Source organism: Vicugna pacos, chromosome 7 (assembly GCF_048564905.1).
Source record: "Vicugna pacos chromosome 7, VicPac4, whole genome shotgun sequence".
Lineage (NCBI taxonomy): Eukaryota > Metazoa > Chordata > Mammalia > Artiodactyla > Camelidae > Vicugna > Vicugna pacos.
Genome location: NC_132993.1, coordinates 40924024 through 40945508, shown reverse-complemented (window position 1 = coordinate 40945508; position 21485 = coordinate 40924024). Strand labels below are relative to the sequence as shown.

At 38.7% G+C, this 21485-nt stretch overlaps 2 protein-coding genes across 4 annotated transcripts in view; both read left to right on the top strand.

Moving 5' to 3' along the window:
- The window catches only part of LOC140697391 (uncharacterized), a 49806-nt gene extending 48467 nt beyond the window's left edge, over positions 1 to 1339 (top strand). The window contains exon 3 of the mRNA XM_072964750.1: positions 687 to 1339. Coding sequence (XP_072820851.1) covers positions 687 to 1339 — 653 coding nt within the window. The remainder of the gene's footprint in view (positions 1 to 686) is intronic.
- The window catches only part of ZNRF2 (zinc and ring finger 2), an 81140-nt gene continuing 60408 nt past the window's right edge, over positions 754 to 21485 (top strand). The window contains exon 1 of one of the 3 annotated variants that reach the window (XM_015237247.3): positions 754 to 2332. In XM_015237247.3, coding sequence (XP_015092733.2) covers positions 1873 to 2332 — 460 coding nt within the window. In that variant the 5' untranslated portion in view covers positions 754 to 1872. The remainder of the gene's footprint in view (positions 2333 to 21485) is intronic. The other 2 variants (XM_072964752.1, XM_072964751.1) reach the window with 2 other exon arrangements.

The window sequence follows — 21485 nt, the reverse complement described above, 5'->3', positions numbered from 1 at the left end:
ACACACACACAATGCATATATGACTATACATTTATTCTTCACTTGTTTAAAAACTTGATTCTCATACTTCACAGTAAAAATCATTACATAAATGGCTCATTACAAATACGGAAAAAAGACAACGTATTTCTACAGTTTGTACAAAAAAACACCATTTGCTGTCATTTTCACACACAGGACATTTTAGGCATTTTTAAAAATGGGAGAATCAGAGCAGCTGTCCACTGGATATGGAGACCATGCTTTACTACCAAGATACCACATTACAGGTAGGAATGGACTGAGGAGAATTTTATTGCCATTTCAGATAAATTACAGGATTTTAAAACAGCAGGTGCCCTAGGGATTTGATACAAACTTCTCAGGTAAGGAAACTAAAGTCCAAAAAAGTGAAATACTTCGCTTATTACACGTAATTTAGTTTTGGTGCCAGACCTTGACCCAAGGTCTTCTGAATCGGGTACAGCTTTCTCTACGCCACAGTTTTTGCCCTACACCTGAAGATCAGGCTGGTTTATCTTTAGTTGTTCCAACTCTGTGCTCTCTCTACAGTTGGAGTGTTTAATGGGATAGCTCTAACTCAGATCCAGCTGGCTTCCGCCTTCTCGGTTATTTCTTTTGTTTTCACTGTTTTCAATCTTTTATCTTCACCATTGGTGAACTTCTGTTTTGTTTTTTTTTTTAAGACACACTCGGAGGAACACCAAGGAAGAAGCTGACACCCACCCAAACTGAATGTGGGTCGGGACACAAGACAGAGCCATTCCTAGCCCTGCCGGAAACAGGTGAAGGAGACCCGCAGTCAGGACCAGCGTCCGAGGGCCACGTGCGGGAGGAGGGGCCGCTTTCTGGTTGGCGCCCAGAGGGGCTAGGTCTCTCCAATCGGCGTAGGCCTCGCGGTAGAGGCGGGGGCGCGCCCTGCACGGGAGGGCGGGCCAGCGACCTGTCCATCACCGATGCGGGTGGCAACACCTACCACACCAAGGAACCTAGACGAGACCCTGCCGGAGCGGGAAGACCGCGGCGGGGGGCGGGGCCAGGCTGGCGAGAGCCAATCCGTCGGGCGGCGCCAGGGGGCGAGGGCGGGGTGACCGCGCGAGACCCAAACACACGGGTCCGAGCGCACCGCGAAGCCGCGCTGCTCCTCCGCCTTCCGTTGCGACGGCCGGAGAACCTCCCCCCGTCCTGGACAACCCCACCTTTGTGGCCTAGACCCTCCCCCCCGCCGCCCCTCCTTCGCCGTGGGGAGCGCGGTGACGGTTGCTGGGAAGCGCGCGCTGCCCCTCCCTCCCCCCCGCGTCCTCCCCTCACGCGCCACCCGTTTCTCCTCCTCCGTTAATAACAGCTGGGTGGCTGGGGGAGGAGGGAAGGTGGCCCCGGCGGAGTCTGGGCGGGCGCCTCCCACTCACCCGCGAGCCGCCGTGGGAGCAGTAGGATGGCGGCGATAGCGGCGGCCGCCCGGGAGGAGGCGGTGCCGAGGCCCCAGGCGCAGAGCGCGGCGGCAGCAGCAGAGAGCGGCAGCGGCCCGTCGCGGCGCACCAGAACCGAAACCAGCGGCAGCCGCGCAGCCACCTGAGCCGCCCCTCCCGCCGGAGCTAGCGAGCGGCGCCCGCGGGAGCCGGGACCTCCTTCTTCTCCGCCTCTCCTCGTCTCCAGCACCCCCAATTAGTCCGCCAGTCTCGCCCGCCGCCCTCGGGAGGAGCTCGCCGGGCTCCGACCGCCCCTCGGGGCGCCGGGCGGCGGCCCTGGACGTGCGGGCTTCTTTCTGCGCCGGCCTCGGCGCCTCGGCCCTGCCCTCTCGCTCCCGCGCTCGCTCCCGCCCTCCCGGCGCTCCGGGCGCTGCGCGCGGGCCCGGCCCGGGGCAGGGCGGACATGGGCGCCAAGCAGAGCGGCCCGGCCGCTGCTAACGGCCGCACCCGCGCGTACTCAGGCTCGGATTTACCTTCCAGCAGCAGCGGAGGAGCCAATGGGACAACGGGCGGCGGGACGCGAGCCGCGGCCGCCGGGAGGTTTCCAGCTCAGGTGACGAGCGCGCACCAGCCCAGCGCCTCCGGCGGCGCCGCGGCGGCCTCGGCGGCCCCGCGCAGCCGCTCCCTCGGCGGGGCGGTGGGTACCGTGGCGTCGGGGGCCCGCGCGGCGCAGTCCACCTTCAGCATCCCCAACAGCAGCAGCGGCCCGTACGGCTCCCAGGACTCGGTTCACAGCAGCCCGGAGGAGGGCGGCGGCGGCGGCGGCGGCGGCGGCAGGGACCGGCCGGCGGGCGGGGGCCCCGGCGGGCCGCGCCTGGTCATCGGCTCCTTACCAGCTCACCTCTCACCGCACATGTTTGGAGGTACGGCCCCTTCCCTCCCTGGCTCCCGCAGGCCGCACGTGGGCCGCGGCTGCGCTTATTTTTACCTTTCTCCTTTTTCTCCTTCAGCCTGAGCGCTGGGGGTTCGCTGCGCGGCCAGGCCGGGTTATCCCCACTGGGGAGAGGGGGAGAAATCGCCTGTTAACCCCTGCAGCGCCGCTACGGCGCGACTCTTGTGGGTGGTTTTTAAATGCCCCGTGCACCCTCACCTCTTAGCGGCTCCCCAGTACAGAAAGCTCTTGTTTGTCCCCGGAGGTGAAGGTAGCAAATATTGTTTTAAAAACAAACGGACGCAGCAGCCCTGGTGCTTGTGGTTTTTAGTAGCAGGAAGTCAGGAAGAGACCCGTTGCTAAATGTAGTTCTGTCTGGGGACTCGAGTGGTGAGCAGTTTTTAAAGGCCAAAAGTCAAAGGATCTCAAACGAACAGACGAGTATTTGAAAAACAAGGGAGTTAATCGCTTTTGGAGTGATTGTTAGTATAAAATTGTAATTTTTATGCCTACAAATAGTCCCACCTACTGCTTACACTTTAATTGGATAAATGTATTAATGAAAAGTGTATTTTTAACCCCAGTAAACTGCTACTTTAGATAATGGTTAATGTGAGTCCTCAATTTGGACAGAACTTTAAAAAATTGAGAACAGTTTTTTAAGGAAAGAAACTAATTAACACAACTCTGCCTACGAGACGCAGTAAAAGCCTAGGTGTTTTTGAAAACCAATGTTGACTAGAGTTTCGGGAAAAGTCACTTTTTGAAAAATGGAAATTTTAGTAGCGAGATGATGTGTTTTTATGTAGAAACAAGGGGAAGGGTGCACCTAATCTGAGGAAAGTGAATTCGACCATATTCAGTTGTTTTATGGTGATCTACTACGTCAAAACGGTTAATAGTAAATGAATTAAGACTCCCTGCCCTTCCCGTTTCGTGAAAAGAAATGTAAGTTAAATCTGGTTAGAGAGAGGGCTAAAGAAGATAAACATTTCCCTGTCATTGTGTTATGTTATGCATCATGATCTTACATTCACAGTTGAGCACAGATGAATAGTGAAAACAGCATCTCCATTTCTGTGCCCCCTTTACTCATACGTTAATAAGCGTGAGAAGTTTGAGTAGGTAGTTGGTAAAGGGGACTGTTCAATAATGTAATTTGTCTGCTCTGGTGTTCTGTACTATTAACGTACATGTTAGTGTAAATTAATGGGAATGACTAGTTTTTTCCATCTTTTTAATACTGCTTTGCACATTCAAGATATGGAACAGCTCTTTAAATACCTTACTTTAATTACTTCTTATAAAGTGATTTTTGCTATGTAAACTAAAAATGTTGACGTTTCCTAAGATTTGCCCTTAAAAGAAACTTGTTTTTGAGAAAAAGAATAGTGCTGTCCGTACTGTGATTTGATCATAATTAACACAGTTGAAGGTAGTGTAGTCACCTCATGGAAGAATAACAAAAGACAGTTTCTTGACAGTGGGAGATTAGTGCAAGAATAAAGGCTAAGGTGTTTTTTTAATTATATTTTTAAGATTAAAATTTGTATTTAGCATTTATGATATGTATATTTAACATCTTGCTAAAGAGGGGGAATAGGAAAAGGTTTGTCAAATTAATAGTTCTTATTTCTTTGTATATTGATTGACTGTCTTAATGCATTTTTTAAAGGCCTGATAATTTTTTTTTAAACAAAGTGTATCTGTATGGGTTTATTTTCTTAAAATAAATATGTTCCATTCAGAGCAGGGGGCAAATAGTTGACACCCATGCTATTAATTCATAGTAAAATAGCAAATGAAGAAGACATAGTTGCTGAAAGTTGGAGAGGTAAAGCATTTATCTTTTTTTCTTATCTAAATTCCTAGATTTGTGCACTTAGTCTTTTAGTGCTTTTGGTGTTAGGATAGTTGGTGTCTAGTGGAAGCACACAAACACTGAGGAACAGTGCCAACCTTTCTTTACCAGGTCTCTGGAGAGAATGGAGCTCTAATGTCGTAAGGCATCTATTGTATGCAGTTAATTAACTTTTTCAGCTGTGCATTTAGAATGGGAAGTTTGAGAAAACAGGCACTCACATAATCTGTGTTTGGTGGTTCAGATGAGGAACCCTAGTTGAGAAACTTTGGAAGGGATCCAAGAAATTACCTGTCCTCATTACATGATGGGAACTGGTCAGAGTGCCAGTACCTTAAATCCTAGTTAAGACTGGGAACAGGGAGATAGAATACATTTAGGTAAAAAAGCATCTTTCTAGTGGCATTTGCTTTAAAGAGATTTTTACCTGTATTTCACTGGATGGGCTCATCAGGAAAACTTAATGGAAGCATGTTTCTCATTATCCTGAGATTTAAGGAACCAGATGGTGACTTTTATGATTTAAAAAAATTAGACTTTATTATATTTCAAATTGACTTAATTTTTTTTATTATGTATTAACGTGTTTATTTCTGAACTAGTGAGAATTTCTTTCTTTAATTTTGTAAAACTGTTATTTTGATATTGTTGTTTCCTAATAGGAAAATACAGTACCAATAAGATTCAAAATTAGCATTCTGTTGTGGGCTCTCATGTAATTTATAGAAAAGGAAAGCCTAAACAATACCACTTTCTTTTTTAAATCTAGGAATCTGGCAAGTTGAATTGTTACTAGTCACATCACAATTAATTACCAAATTAAATGAGCTTTTTATGTGTTGGTTTTATGTTTTGCTCCCTTTGGGACATATATTTTGGCTATATTCACTCTTGTTTAATTCTCTCTAGAGAACCAGAAGAGAGGTGCTTAATTCAGATATTTCAGTTTACAGAAATTTCCTAGAATTTCTTAGAACTGAGTCGTTGTGTATCAGAATATGATTATAATACATACAGGAGTTTTTAGGTCAAGTAGGTTTTTCTTGTTTTTGTTATTTTCAGAGTGCTGAGTTTAATACTGTTACAGTGAATGAAAACCTTTTCTTGTTTATCACCTTGTTTTTAAAACAGATCTTTACGGGGAATAGTCCTAATCTTTAAAAGAGTTGGTATCTTAGGATTTTTTTGGCTTCATTTTATTTCCACATTTTTTTCCACTATTAAGTTTATAATGTTCATAAAATCAATTATTATGGGTGGTAAAATAGTCTGATGATCCAGCAAGGATGGTGGAGGTAAATTGGACTATAAAATTACACTAGTTGATGGAGATCATTTCTAGAGAAGTCATGTGGGCTTCTCTTACATCTATCAGTCTGGAAGTGAAAGGGTGAAATGAATTAATCTAGATAATTTATTGATGGTACTAGTTTGCTTTGGCCTCCTCCTAATTAACTGGCTTGAGTTTGGGCGTGTTGTATCCAGGAGTATTTCATTAGTCTGATTGTAATTCACGTGCCTCTTGTTAGGAAACATGCTTCCTTTCATCGAAGGAGTGTAGGTTATCACTTAAAACTGAATATGTTAAATAAAATCTGTACTTCTAGGCAGATTTATTTTTCTTAAATTTCAAGATGCATGTACGTTCTTCAAGGGTAACGTATTAGATTATCTGCATTAATTAACTGTATTGAATTGTTCTCAGTCAAGTTCTCAGTCTTTTTAACAGTATCTAGTGCCAGAATGTTTGAATTGAGGATATTGTGATTAATCTACTTTCTATTCCTGAATGTTCTTTTATTCAAATGAAGGCTTTTATGGGGTGATAGTAAAGAAATGTCTGCTGCTTCTTAAGAAAAATGACTCAACCACCAACCCATCACTCCCCCCCCAAAGAAACCAAGAACTCTGGTGGTTAATGTTTCTCACTTGTAATCTCACATATCTTTAAACTCTAGGAGATACCTTGTGTTGTATGCTTTGTTTTGCTGAAGTTGGACTCTCTCATGAAAGTTTCTGCTTTAGAAATATTTTTGAAAGTTCTCTTGACTGTGAAGTGGAAGGTGAGCTGAAGGGAGGAGTAGTTTGTGCTGCACTGGACAGAGCTGCCTGACCTAAGTACCTTTGATGCTTAGCCAGTAAGAGCTCCATTGTTTTACTAACAGCTACTGTCTCCAGCAAGTTGGCCTCCCCCAACAATTTGATTCACCTGGTAACCAGCAAGTAGGTTCTTATTTTCTAGTTACTGATACCACTAATTAGATACCAGTTTTTTTCCATACTTATTATTTATCTTGTGTTTACAAGGAGAATTGCCTTAATGTTATATTTACTATATACACTGGTATGTGTTCAATTGGGTATATAAGCACATGGGTTAAAAAAAGTATGGGAGCCGCATTACGTAGCAAAGTACTTCCTAAATGTTTTAATTCTGCATGTATGTACTTGACCAGTATTAATCTGTTCTACGCTTATTTAAGTGTTTAGAAATTGGGGAAAACATACCCTTTGTGTGAACAAAGAGTTCAGAAATACATTAGGTTCTGATTTTGTGTGTGTGTGTGTGTGTGAGATAAAAGCAAGATTTTTATTAGTGAAGTAAAAAATAGTGAAAGATAGTACACTCCAGAGAAATGGGAGCAGGCCAGTCCAAGAGAGGAAAAATGGTGCCGTTCCTTTGTTTTTCCTGTTTTTATAGCTTGGTTTCGTGATTGATTGACAACTCAGGTTCCCTGCGCTCTGTTACGCCCCTCCCCTTTTGGGCAGGTTCATTGGGTGAAATTATACCAGGTCCCCCTCCCATGCGCAGCTGCAGTGCTATGATTTTAACTGGCTTCTTTTACTGGCCCTCATTTAGAGAACGTAAAAGTTTCTGGAGTCCCTTTTCCTGAATGCATACTCACTGCCATTTTCTGGGTTGTTCCTTTCCCCTTCCTCTCCCCCTGCCCAGTGCTCATTTCTGTCTAAACTACCTAACGTTCCCCCCTCTAGTCATAGGACCCTAGATCTTTGGGACATAGAGGGTGATGACTGTTCTAGCTATTTCATGTTGATTTGGGGCGACAGTGGAGCTCGTTGGGGTCCCAGACTAGCTGGCTGTCACTGGGCAGGTGGTGAGTGGATGGTCGATACCTTAGGTTCTGATTTTATTTGTTTTCTAAGCTGCTTGTTAAGTTACAAGTAGAGCTACCTAAAATAACACATCTTTATGATCTCACAGTTTCTATGGGTCAGCTTAGCTTGGGTCCTCAGCAAGACTGTAGTTAGGTGTTGGCCAGGGCTGGGTTGTTATCTGGAGACTTGGCAGGGGAAGGGTCTGCTTCCAAGCTCCTCCTCACCCCTGCTCCGGTTGTTGGCAGAACTTCTTTCCTTGTGGTTAGTAAGCTTTTAGCAATTTGCTTCTTCAAAGCCAGCAAAAGAGAGACTAGCAAGATGGGCTGGTGCGACACTTATGTAAATACATACATGTAATCATACACAGCCCATTGCCTTTGCTGCATTCCGTTGGCTATAAATAAGTCACGAGTCTAGCTCATACTCAGTGGGAAGGAAGTGACAGAAAGGTGTAAATATCAGGAGGGCAGGGATCACGTGTGGTGGACACACTGATTATAGACTTAGGTTGACCAGCTAAACATGCAACTGTTCTGACTATTTTTTGGGAACTCATTATTTACTTACTTTGAAGAAGTTGTAATGGTGTATTGTAAGGGTTGCTTTATAGTTGTCAGGGGTATAGACATGGGGCTTCTTTCTGTTCTTGCTCAGCTCTCAGTTGAATTTGAGATAATTATGCACTGTAACAGTGTTGTAATAAATAGAACTGTTAACAGAATGCTTTGTTGAGGTATCAGTGCTAGGGCAATCAAAGAATACCTCACAGAGGAAGAGAACGTTTTGAACTGTGATTTGAAGGACTTAGAAGTTTTTTATGTAGGGAGGACACTACAGCCTTAAGAAGAATTCACAAAAACCTGGGCTTTGATAGGGCATCCTGAAAACTTAAATGTGCCTGGATGTAGGGTGCAAGAAGGAATGATGAGAGCTTGAAGCTAGAAAAATAGACTTGGACTGGTTGTTGAAGGATTTTACAGTGCTCCAAGTTTGTTTTACCTAACCAAGTTTTAAAGCAGGGTGGTATCATAATCAGGCCAGGGGCGCCATTACAATCATAGTTTATACAATGGCAGCCTTTGAAGCTGTATACAGCAGCTCTGATCATGATTAAATTGCTCATTGGAAGGGGAGAATGGTACCAGGAGGATAAGCTAGGACTCTTTTAGAATATAATCGGAGGAAGATCCCTAAATTGAAATCATGGCACAGGTGAGGAAGAGGAAAAGTTGGGTTTGATTGAGATTTCTAAGGTAGAACTGATAGGATTGAGAACCAGGATACGTAGTGATGTCATTAATAACCAATCTTAAAGATAAAGAAGAAAAGAGCAAGTTTTAGGGAGTGATAATGAGTTCTTGTAGGCTTGTTAAATTTTGAGTGGCTATAGGATTTCCATCTAGAAGCATCTTTTAAGCAGTTCAAAATATAGGTCTCTAATTTAGGACATTATGAAAAATTGAGAAATTGTCAATTTGCACATTATAAGTGAACCTGAAAAGTGGCAAGATTACTGAGGGATGGATATAACTTGAGGCAGAGCAAGCGTGGAATCCTGGGGAGCAAGAATTTTAAGAGACAGGCAGAGTAGGAGGCCACTGATTACAGTTGAAGCACAAGGAAAGAAAATTGTTTAAAATGTTTTTATTATAAAAATCATTTGCATTCATTAGGGAAAACTAAAATATGGAAAGTATAGAAGAGTACATATAAGAAATTGCAAATCACTTGTAATCTTACCACCAGCAATAACCAGAATAAAATGTTCAGTTTTTTCCACATGTATATTTGTCTTAAGTACAAAATTTGAAACATTCTTATATATTCTTTTGATTTTAAACCTTTCTGATGTTCTAATATAAGATTTTAAAGCTATAGATTTCCCTCCAAGAATTGCTTTAGATGAATGCCACAGACTTTGAAGAATTCCCTTGTGACTTCTTTGATCCATGCTTTGCATATTCTTTGATAACATGCTCTTTTTAGTTCATCAGTTTCTTCTATCACATCAGTTTTTTTTAACATGATTTTTAATGACTGCCCAGTATTCCAGAATTCATTCAGTAAATATTTAATGAGGACCTACTTAGTCTTACACTGTCTTAGGGATATAGAAGTGAAGAAATAAAACAAATATCCCTGCTTTCATGGACCTTATGTTCTACTTGAGGGAGACAGTAAACCAACAAGTAAAATATTTAGTGTGTCACAGGGTATTGAATGTGATGGACTACAGGGAGTGGAAAGGTGGGTAGAGATTGTAGGGTGGAGGCTTATCCTTGTTTTAAGTAGAATTCTAGGAATAACCTCACTGATAGGTGACATTTAAGCAGAGAGTGAGGGAGCAAGCTGTGAGGGGTCTATCTGTACAGGAAAAGCAAACCCAGGTAGAAGGAATAGTAACTAGAAAGGCACTCAGATGTGATTGTAATTAATGTACCTGATGTGTTCTGGGAACAGCTGTGAAACCAATGTAGTTGGAGTGTAGAGGATTGGAGAAGATGAGAGGAGTGGGGTGGGACAGAATCATGAAATGTCTTATAACCATTGACCTAGTTTTTGGAGTTTTGTTTTAGAAATGGGAGGGGGGCATTTTAGAGTTTTTTTGAGGAGAAGATGGGCATAACCTGACTTGGGCTTTTAAAGGTTGCTCTGGCTGCTGTGTGAGAGTAGACCCTAGAGAGCAGGAGTCAAACAAGGATGCAAAACTCTCAGCAAAAGATGACAGTGGCTTGGACAAGGTGGCAGCACTGGAGTTGGTGAGGAGTGGCCAGATTTTTTAAAGATGGAGCCAACTAGATTAGTTGTAGAGGAGTGAAGGAATTATATACAGTCGACCTTTGAACAATGTGGGGATTAGGGGTGCAGACCCCCTGGCCAGTCTAGTCTAATTTATTGCTGGCCCTCTGAAATCGTGGTTCTTCCCCATCCATAGTCAGGCGTGAGGATTCAACCAACTGTGGATGGTGTAGTACTGTAGTATTTACCACTGAAAAAAATTGGTGTATAATTTGATCCCCACAGTTCAGACTTGTGTTGTTCAAGGGTCAGCTGCAGTTTGCAGTTTGGCACTGTTAAGTATACTATTGCTGTCAAAGTCCATGCAAATGTTTATATTTATCCAATTGCTTCTTGGAAATTTATCAGAGACAAAAAATCATTAGAACCAAAAATATGCTTTTGTTCAAGTAATTTGATCTTTATTGCTGAATTGCCCTATAGAGAGGGCAGCTTCTCCAAGCAAGGCATAATTTTTAGGACTATCTAAATTTTTTTTTTCTCCCCATGAAAACTCAAGTGAGGTTTTTTTTTTTTTTTTGATACTTACAAGTGCAGATTGGTTAAGTGCATTTTGAGTACTGTCAGAATCATTCAGTGTGCTCTCACTCTCTTTTTACAATAAAGAAATTTAGTATATAAAGAAAAGTACATCCCATTATTTGATTTTAATAATTTCTGACCATCTTGTATATTCTGGTTTTTGTCTGAATTGTGATTAGTCTGTGACAGTTCATTAATTTTCCTGTTTGTATACATGTGAGCTAAGAAAACGAACAAAGAAACTATACATACATAATGGGCTATTAAGTGTAATTTGCTTCAAAGAGCCAGCTCATGGTTTGAGCAATAAATGTTACTACTTTTATTATTTTTATTTCAATAGTTGTCTTATCTCCTAGTTTTGTTCTCATTTTGTAAAGTTAATTTTGTTCTCTTAGCTTCTTAGTTTTTCATTTTTTAATGATAAAAGCATTTAAGGCTATGATTTATTATTACTCAGTACATATGGTCACTTCCCACAGCTTTGGACACTTAGTATTTTCATTGTCATTAAGTACACTTTTCATTTTTTCTTATTTATCTTTTGTTGATTTATAATATATTAGTATCTAGTGAATCACACAGCAATTCAGTTATGTATATAAATATTCTTTTTCATATTCCTTTTCATTATAGATTACTATAAGCCATTGAATATTGTTTCCTGTGATACACAGTAGGACCTTGTTTTTTATCTGTTGTGTACATAGTAGTTTGTATCTGCCAATCCCAAACTCCCAATTTATCCCTACCTCCTCCCTTTCCCCTCTGGTAACCATAAGTTTGTTTTCTGTGTCTGTGTCTTTTTCTGTTTTGATGTCATCTTTTTAGATTCCATATATGAATGATACGGTATTTGTCTTTCTCTGTTGGGCTTACTTCACTTAGTATTATAATCTCTAGGTCCATCCATGTTGCTGCACATGGCATTATTTCATTCTTTATGGCTGAATAACATTCCATTGTATATACATACCACAACTTCTTTATCCATTCATCTGTTGATGGACATTTAGTTTGCTTCCATGTCTTGGCTATTGTAAATAGCACTGCTGTGAACATTGGAGTGCATGTATCTTTTCAAATTAGAGTTTTCCCTAGATATGTACCCAAGAGTGGGATTGCAGGATCGTATCTATTTTTACTTTTTTAAGGAACCTCCGTACTTCTCTCCATAAATTGGCTTTATTGAGGATTTTGTGAAGTTCACTTAGATTTTTTTCTTTTACTTTGAAGTTGTTCTGAGGTATAGCTGTGACATTTTTAGGTAGTAAATTTCCTGTTGTTCTTGCTACCCTTTTGTTCTTTCTTTTGTTAAGTAGGAGTTACAGCATTGTGGTCAGAGAATCTTAAGACTTTTCAGCTGCTCATGATAGATACACAACTTACTGTAGGATTAAGTGGGAAAACAATATATTGTTTCAAATTATTAGAAAGGATTCGAAAATAGCTCACAGAATCAAAGGATCAAGTTCAGAATCTAGGGTCCCTGCAGCTGAAATTTAGCAGTTGTGTCTTTGTGCACACTCACACCCTGGTTTCCTTTTGCTTATTCTCTAGTTTTATTCTCTTGTACTGATTATAGGCCTTCTGTAAGTGGGTGGCCTGCAGGCTCACCATTACTTCCATCCACGTGTCATCTGAGTGGCCTGAGGGGAATATTTACCTACAGCTCTCCAGCAGAAGGACTGGGATTTAAGTCGTGTGAATGTTCTTTCCATATGTGCTGTCTGTATTCTGTTATTATGGGAAAGAGTTTGGATCCTCAAGTCAGGCTGCCAGGGTTGAGTCTATCTTTGTAACCTTAAGTTACTTAACCCTTCTGTACCTTAGTTTTCTTATCTGTAAAATCAAGATAAAAATAGTTTTTGTTTTGTAGCATTGTGAGGCTTAAAGTAATTTATATAATGTACGTTGTATCTTTATACTTTTAACTAACATTTGAACCTCTATCAAAAATGAAAACATTCAAGATTCACGCCCCATTCTCACCATCTTCAGGAAGACTATGTCCTTTGCTCTTTTCAACTTAACCGTATTTTGCAAAAAAATCTAAGGTTTTAGTTTTTTATTATTTTTATATGTGTCTTCTATTTCAAAGAATCTCCTTTGAATATTTGAATTAAGCTTTACAGCACATTTATTGTGCTAGTCACATGGTAAAAACTGTATTCAGTGTTCTTCAGATACATTTTGTGTTTGATAACAAGGTTATTGATGACTAAAATTGTCTATTTAAATCATACATAAAAGCTTACTGCTCCAGAAAAGTGTTAGGTTTTTATTTACATAACTTTTATGTAAGCTAAATTTATGAACCAAAGAAAATAGGTATAATGTGGATTATACAAATGGGGACAGTCATAAAATTGTATTAGAAATCAAATTATGCTGTGCTTAACAGCTCTTTGTTTATAACCATTTGTGCTATACAATATTATTAATCAATCTGAATATATTTTGTGGGTAGTGGGAAATGGTTGGGGGAGATGGTTGGTGAGAATTTAAGGTAGGTGAGTCTTTTTGTTAAGTGTGTGCTACTTCTCCAGGTCAGAATATGAAAAACTTAGCAATTTTATAGTTATTTTATGATTTTCTACACCTCAGGCAACCTGGATGACATGGCATTTGATGAAGGAATTCACTCCTTTGCTGCTGTTTTGGTACCCTCTCGTCTGAGAGCTCTAAGCTCTTGATTTGAAATTTTTCAGATTTCCAGTCTATCATGGCACTTCTTTGAAAACAGCACATCTGGTCACCTTGGAATCTCAGTTCCTTAGTGACTCCTGTGTTCCATTCTTCTTACCATCTTGATGCATAAAGAGTTCTTCAGAGGAATGTTAGTTTAAGAAAAAACTTAAATCAAGAATATTTAATATTATAGACCACATTTAATATCTTTAAAGATATTAAACTAAACCATTACTTTTATATGGTAATTTGTGGATTAGGAAAATGATTTCACAAGCACTAACACATTTGTATCTCTTAAAGAAGTATGTGGGGTAGATAATTTCCTTGGTTGTTAATTGGAGATGAGAATGAAAAGTTCATCTAACTACCTGTAGTTGTTGTGTTTTAAATGTTATTTCTTCTTTATCCTAGTTGTAAAGTGTAATTAACTTCTACTAATTCAGCATCGTGTTCACAGTTGGTTGCAGTCTCCAGACTTTCCTTCAGTTGTGCATATCTCCTTTTACTTTGTTCATAAGCTAGACATATTCTGTGATTTTCATCTTCTTGTTAAAGTGTCTTCTGGGGCCTTCTGACCAATACCGTTCTGAATTAGTCATTGGGTGAAGTCTCCATTCATTGTCATTCTGGGGGTTTCATTTGCCTCTCAGGTTAAGTCTCCTAGTTCCTTGGTCTCGTGTCTTTTCTTTCTTCTCCTCCACTGTTTTTAGTGGAACACAATCTTCTGTGCCTTACTGAGAAAGAATGTGTGTAAAATAAAAGACATTGAAACTTTAATGTCTGGAAGAAAATACTTTATTTCTCCTCTCAATGTTGATTGATAGCTTGGCTTTATATAGAATCCTAGGTTTGAAATTACTTTTCATCAGAATTTTCAGTGTGTTGCTCTGTTGCTTTCTGGCTTCTGGTTGATCACACTCATGTCATTCTGGTTTTTGATCCTTTGTATGAAACTTCCCTTCCCCTCTACTCCCCACCCCAACACCAAGCTTTTAGGATCTTCTTTTACCCTAGGGTTATAAAATTTCATTATTATATGTCTTGGAATCAGTCTCTGTTCATTGTACTGCCTATTTGGCAGGCCCTTTCAGTTTGCTAACTCTTGTCTTTCTTTTTGGTAGTTTAAAAAAAATACTTCTATGATTATTTCTTCATCCATTTTCTTTTCTCATTATATAAGAGTTGAACACTTAGGGTGATCCTCTGCTTTATCTTTTCTCTCTCTTTTTTTGATCTTTCAGCCTCTTTTAGGGGAGGGGTTCCCCCCAACTTTATTTCTAACCCTTTAGTTGATTTTTGTTTCTGTAATCTTTTTTGCTTTCTAAAAGCTTTCTTTTTATAATGAATTTCTTAATTTCATTCTTATTTTGTAGGTACAGTATCTAAGAATATTAATGATACATATTTTTGTGCACATATACTTTTTTCCCTCTTGATCACTCGGTTTCTTCCCAGTTGCTTTTTCTCTTTGTATGGCTTCAGTCTTTCATTAGATTCTTTATTCAGATGTTTGGTAATCTTTGGCTGGTTACTCGTTCTTGAAGGCACTGAAAAGCTGATTGGAAGCTCCCTCTGCAGGTAAGGTCATCTTTCTGGGCTTTTTTTTTTTAGGAATAGTAGCTTACTGTCTTTTCTCTTGGCTGGTCATATTTTCCACAATGGCTATTTCTCTTTTCTTGCCTGGAGGACATTCTTTTTTGTATCAGTGTTCCGGGAGCAGGGTGAGAAGAAAGTTGGGATACTTAACGTTCTCTATGGTACTTTCATTTAATCTTCATATTCAGTATCAATAGATACCTCTTTAGTGATTCCTTTTGTCCCCAGGTCCAGAAACTTCCCTCTCCAAATAACAAACCTCTAGTCTAATGCCAGTTTTGGGAAGGAACAGTTGCTTAGTTGTTTGAAGTCAGGGAAGACAACTGGGAGCTCTGCTTCTTACACAGACTTGCCGTGAATCTTGCTCTTTTCAACCCTCTTCTCATCCCTGCCAGTTCTTGGACCTGGTGTAAATCAGGTTGTTTCTCTGCTTTCTTACTTCTGCAGTGAAAGTTACCACTCATTTATTTTCCTTCTATAGTCTAATGGCATTGCTTTTTCCCCCCCATTTTCTCTATCCTTTTTATGGGCTTATTCCCTTAAAAATACATTTTTAATGATTTTAGTAAGATATTTGAACTGAGCAGGGGCTGATAAGTGTGTTCAGATAGTCATCTTTAACTGTAAGTCCTCTTTTTTAATTGCAGAAGGAATACGAATCCATTTCTATGAAATTTAGGCAATTCAGATAAAATGAAAGTCACTTGCAGTCCTCGTCTAGTGATCTCATTCTCTCCTCAGATATCACTATCATCATTTTTGTATGCATACTTCCTAACTTTTTAACACATTTATTTACATATTTATAAGTACAAAGAAAACCAGTTTCGTTTTGTAAGTAATTTTGCAAGGGAGGCTGTTATTGTCAAGAATGTAGTCATACTGTATTCTTCTAAAACCTGCTTTTTTCTCTTTAACGTGTTTGAGAGGTTTTTACGTGGGAGGATATAGAGATGTAACTCTTTACTGTGTACTTACTGTTTCAGAATATGCATGTACCGTAGTTTATTTCAGTATTCTTCTGTTGGTAAGCATTTAGGATGTTCATACTTTTCCAGTGTTGTGATAAGCATCGTTATGAATGTGTACATTTGTATAGGTTTTCCCAGACAGATATGATTATGACACCAACGGTGTAGAATTAGTGTCAGACTCCACAAGCTTAAGGGCACTGTCCTGAGAAGACTGCCCTCACTTCAGATGTCAGCCACACTTTGAGAGTCCCTAGGCCACCTGCATTTCTCCTCCCCTATGGTTGGCCTGGCTCAAGGCTACCAACCCTATTCTCACGTGTTGGTCTTTCTGGTGACTAGCCCTCTTTTTGAATCATCTTATTAGCGTAAAGTCAGATGAGGTCAAAGGGGTTCATAAATAATGAAGATACTTTTATCACTGGAAGATTCCAAGGGTTTTAGAAGTTCTGTGTCAGGAACCCAGAAACCAACACCAGACAAAATCTTTATTATACATCAGATTCCTAGAAGTAGAATTTTCTGGTTGCAAATTTTTAGTAGATATTAAAACTCCACTCCAAAGGCATTACTTATATATCCTGCACTGTTATATGGCAATACTAAATTTTCTATAGCTTTGTTGGTATTAGATATTACTCTTTTTCCTTCTGTGTTACTTGATGAAAAATTTTGATTTGCATTTCCTAATTGCTAGTGAAAATGAGTATTTTTCCATTTGTTTATTATTAGCCATGTATATTTCTTTTTTTAGTTGCTTACTCAGTGACTTTGCCCATTTTTCTCTTGAGTTGTTCATCTATTTTATATTGATTTTACTGTATATTCTACAAATTAGCCTTTGGCTGTTTATATGTTTTAAATAGTTCCTCCCAGGTTATTGACTTAAAGATTAAGTCAATAAGATTAAATTTTTATGAATTAGATTTATTGTGTCAGTTCTAATGGTGGTACAGGGTTTTGAATTTAAATTATTAAAATTGTACTTAAAAGTCTTGCTCCCTACAAATGAAGAAAAAAGGGCCTTTATTAGTGGCCCTTTTTTTAGTGATTTTTTTGTGTGATTTTTAGCTATTTTAGCTATTTTAGATATATTGGGTCTAATAGCATAGGGATTTAAATTAAATAGGCCCTGTCTGTCTCTTTTCCCATTTTTTGGGAACATTTGAACTCCTTTAAAGAATAATGAAGAGTAAGAAGAAGAGAATATTTATTGTGGTAGTATGATAGGAGAAGTCCAATGGTAATAACTAACTTAAAAAAATTCTGTGGGTGGTATTTATCCCTCTTCTGTTTTATTAAAGGTGATTTAGAATTGTCCATAACTCCAAGTGGCATAATTCTATACATATTAAATTCTCTATTAACAATAATTTTTTATATGTATAGCATCTCTATAAATTTCTATATGGTGTGTTCTTTATGGAATATAGAAGTATCTAGCAAAAGACTTAGTTCTTCCCATTTACAATTTTACCATTGAAGAGATTTTTTAGAAGTTTAAATGCTGATTTTATTGGCATAAAACTTTCAGAAATACATATTGTAAATAACGCCAATAAATATTAACGAAAATTTGTTTTTAGAACTCTTAGTTGTATGTGTATTGAATATATCTTAATATGACAGCATGAATGTTACTATGTTCATATTGCTTTCGTGTAATATTACTAGCTTACATCCGTAGATATTTTACAGTGTATAAAAGCATATTTACATGCTCTAATTATGTCTTTGAGTAACACTTCGCAAGAGTCTGAAAACATAATTTCTCCACTTTATAAATAAAACTGAAGCTCTGAGAGTTAAGAAATTTGGTTTTTAAGTGGTACAACTCATAATGACTCAATCAGTTCAGTGCTTTTTTCTCATTTCACCGTGTGTATTTATTAGTTTCCTGTGTGGATGCTGTAACAAATTACCATAAGTGTAGTGAGTTAAAACCACACATTTATTATCTTATAGTTATTGAGGTCTGAGATACAGAATAGGTCTTACTGGACTCAAAGCAAAGTGTTGGTAGGCTGTTTCTAGAGGTTCTAAGGGAGAACCAGTTTACTTGCCTTTTCCAGCTTCTAGAGACAATGTGCAATTTTTGGCTGATGACCCCTTCCTCCATCTTCAAAGCGAGCAACGGTAAGCGAGTTTTTCTCATGCTGCCATCTCTCTGGTTTTGATGCTTCTGCCTCACTCTTCAATGTTGTAAGGTCCCTGGTCATTAAGTTAGGCCTAGCCAGGTAATCTAGAATGATCTCCCTATTTTACGATCAGTGATTAGCAGCCTTAATTCTGTCTGCTTTGCCATGTGACCTGACGTGGTTCCAGGGATGAGGCTGTAGAGATCTTTGGAGGGCCATCATTCTGCCTGCCACAGGATGATAACTCTTGAATATCCTTATTAAGGAGAATGCAGTATATTTGGTTACATAATATGTTATCAGTAGGAGAGAAAGAAAAATGATTGAGATTGAACTGTTAAAAAATTTGCATATATGTTAATTAGCTAATAGCTATTGTACCTAAAAGTTATGAGGAATTCCTTATATAAAAGATGATTAAAGGTATATTTTTCAAATCTTCTGTGAAACAATGAGTGTGCTGGTAGAATTTTAAAAACCCACAAACAAAAGAAAAAAATGCAAGGATCATCTGCTATAGTGTACTGAATGATTCAAAGCAGAGTCATCTATTATTTTTATTCAGATTAAATATTAAAATCAAGTCTAGTTGTAAAAAGAGATCCTTTGCTTACAGTCATTAGGTCCCAGAGGATTTCATGGATGAACTTCAGGTGGCCTGTAAAGCTTTTTGAAATTACATACAAAATGTTGTTGTTTATGTTCATTTTTCTAGAGGAATAATCCATAGATTTCATCAGATTCTCAAAGGGGTCTATCACTCTAAGTTGATTTAAGAACCATTGGTTTGTGAATTTTTTTCCTGTTTAAATTCTCAACTTTTTTTGTAAAGCTCTCTGATATTTTTGTATAGTTGTGTTATACTTGAAATTTTATGCTTCTGTTATATACTAGAGGCTGATAGTAGTGGTGAATGTAACATGGACCTTGTTTTCATCAAGCTGTGTCATTGTCATTTTCTTTTCTCAATCTTTTTTTTTTTAAGTATTTAAATTTTCTTGTTTCTGAGTCTTCTCTAATTTTATCATCATTGAGAACTATTCTCTTTGTGGAAAGGAAGCAAATATTTTCCCCCTTTTTGAAAATTTAGGATTATTTTGCATACGTTGAAATGCACAGATCCTAAGTGTGCTGACAAATACATTTGGCAATACAGTATGTAACCAGCACACTATCTAAATAGAGAACACTCTCTTCACCGCCAGAAGTTCTCTTATGCTCCTTCCCAGTCATTCCCATATTACTTCCAAGAGGCTGATTAATATTACCTTTTCTATTATCATACCTGAGTTTTGCCTGTTCTTGAGCTTCATGTAAGTGGAGTCATAACATGTACTCTTATATGTTGAGAGTTTGGGGTAATTGTAAAGTAAGTTAGAAATGGGAGATATTGGAAAGGTTAATGAAAATTTATCTTGCCACTCTCATTTTCTCTGTCCCCTTCATGCCACTTGTAAGTAAAGTAGCAGTGTACTCTAATGTATGGACACTAAAGATAAGTATACCCAAAGTGTTGAACCAGTGATGGATATATTGGTATATATGGTAGAACACTTGAATATATAAATATCTCAAATAAAAGGGAAACTTAATTTCAAAATTAATGCTTAAAATTTATCCTCCCTTTGTCCATTCTTTAATTTTAAATTATCTGATTGGCAAAGTTTTTGAATGATGCTGAATGCTTTAGTTGGTATTCGTTATATCAAAGTGGGATATAGTGGTCAATTTATTTGCAAATTGTCAATATTCAGTAAAAGAATAAAGTTGAGGAAACTATTTTTTAGGATCAGTATTTTCAAATATGGGAGAAATTTAACTTGTCCAAGGAATGTAGGGAAGTGGTGAACAGATATGCAGGAGTTGGGAATTTATTATGTTTTTGGTTTAGTCTAAATCTTTTAAAAAATTAGACAGTGGCCAGACATATAATTTTCTTTCTGCCTATGTTTTTTCTCCTATATGATTTCAGGAAGTATAAATGAGTCAAGGATTATATTTTGTGTACAATTGAACTGTGATCCAAAATAACAGCTGCACCTAATAGAAATTCCAGTGTTATGCAAGAGGAACCAGAAAGGGGAGTTTTCTGGAGAGTTCTTAGAGCTTTTGTGACGATAAGATGGATAGACTATACCAAGTCTTGAGTATGAATCCATATTCACCGAAGATGAGAACAGGAGAAGGATCTGCTCATCTTTTGTATGATGCATGTATCAAGCTGCATGGATTGAGAAAGGTGACTAGGGTGGCAGAACCTCAGCCAGGGGATTCCTTTAGTGTCTGTGGGGAAGAGTATTCTTTAAAAGCTAGTAAGAAGGCTTTACTAGAATTCCTAAAAGCAGTCTGGGGCATGGCTGGCTGCATTCACTTTTGATATATTAAATTAATGTTTATGGTGAGAACAAGTTCTACTTTGAGGTCAATAAAATTGGCTTTATGACCTTCATCTTTCGTTTTCTTGGGCTTTAGTTTCCCAGGATAGACTAAAGAATAATGAGGCTTTAGAAAAATACATGTCTGTGTCTTGTATTTGAATATACTTGTGCAGGCAGTTCCCATTATTACAAACTCCAAAAAGGTAATTAAATTTGCTGTGTAAGTACAAATGATTAGGACAGCAGCCTAGAGAAGTATCCTCTTGTAGGTTAGTGCACTAAAGAGAGTCATAATGATTCTTGTAGAAAGGGGCATGCTGTTGCTTGTTCAGAGAAGGAGGTGGTTTCACTTTTATCAGAGGAGGTGGTGAACTGGTTCTGTCAGCATTTTGATGTTCTGAAAGCAGTCTTCCTCTGAGAGTCAAGAACTCTAAAGGAATTTGAGAAATCTGACAAGCTTATTCCACAGAAAATTGAGGTCTGTTGGGGACCAAATTGTCTACCACCCCATTGACATTATTCTTGCTTTGCTAGGTATCCACATACTTAATGTCTTAAAGCTTTTTAAAAGAAACTAGTGTCATGTACCAAGGAGAAAAATATTCCTTACACTATGTATGAAGGTGTGATAGTGAACTACAGGCCAAAGCACAGGACTTAGATGTTCTTTTATATTTTAGCTGGCTTTAAAATTGAGTGTGGAGGAAAGTTTAACTGTTCTCTTACTATCACACACAGTCTGTGTATCTGATTTTTTTTTGTCGCTTATTCACCCAGTCAAAAAAATACTCAGTGCCAGCTTCAGTGGGCTAGGTAGGCTTTCTGGTGTTAGGAATGCAAAGGTGAGAAACACTACTATCCTCAAGAAGCACATAATCTAGTGGATAGATAGTTTGGAAACAAATATATAACACTATAAAAACAAGCATAAAGTATTACAGATTTTGTTTTGGTAATTTTGTTACCAAATTCGTGTATCTATCTGTACATAAGGAAAAAAGACCAGAGGTAATGTCCACATACACCAAAAATTGGTTATCTATGACTAGTAGGAATACTGCTATTCTGT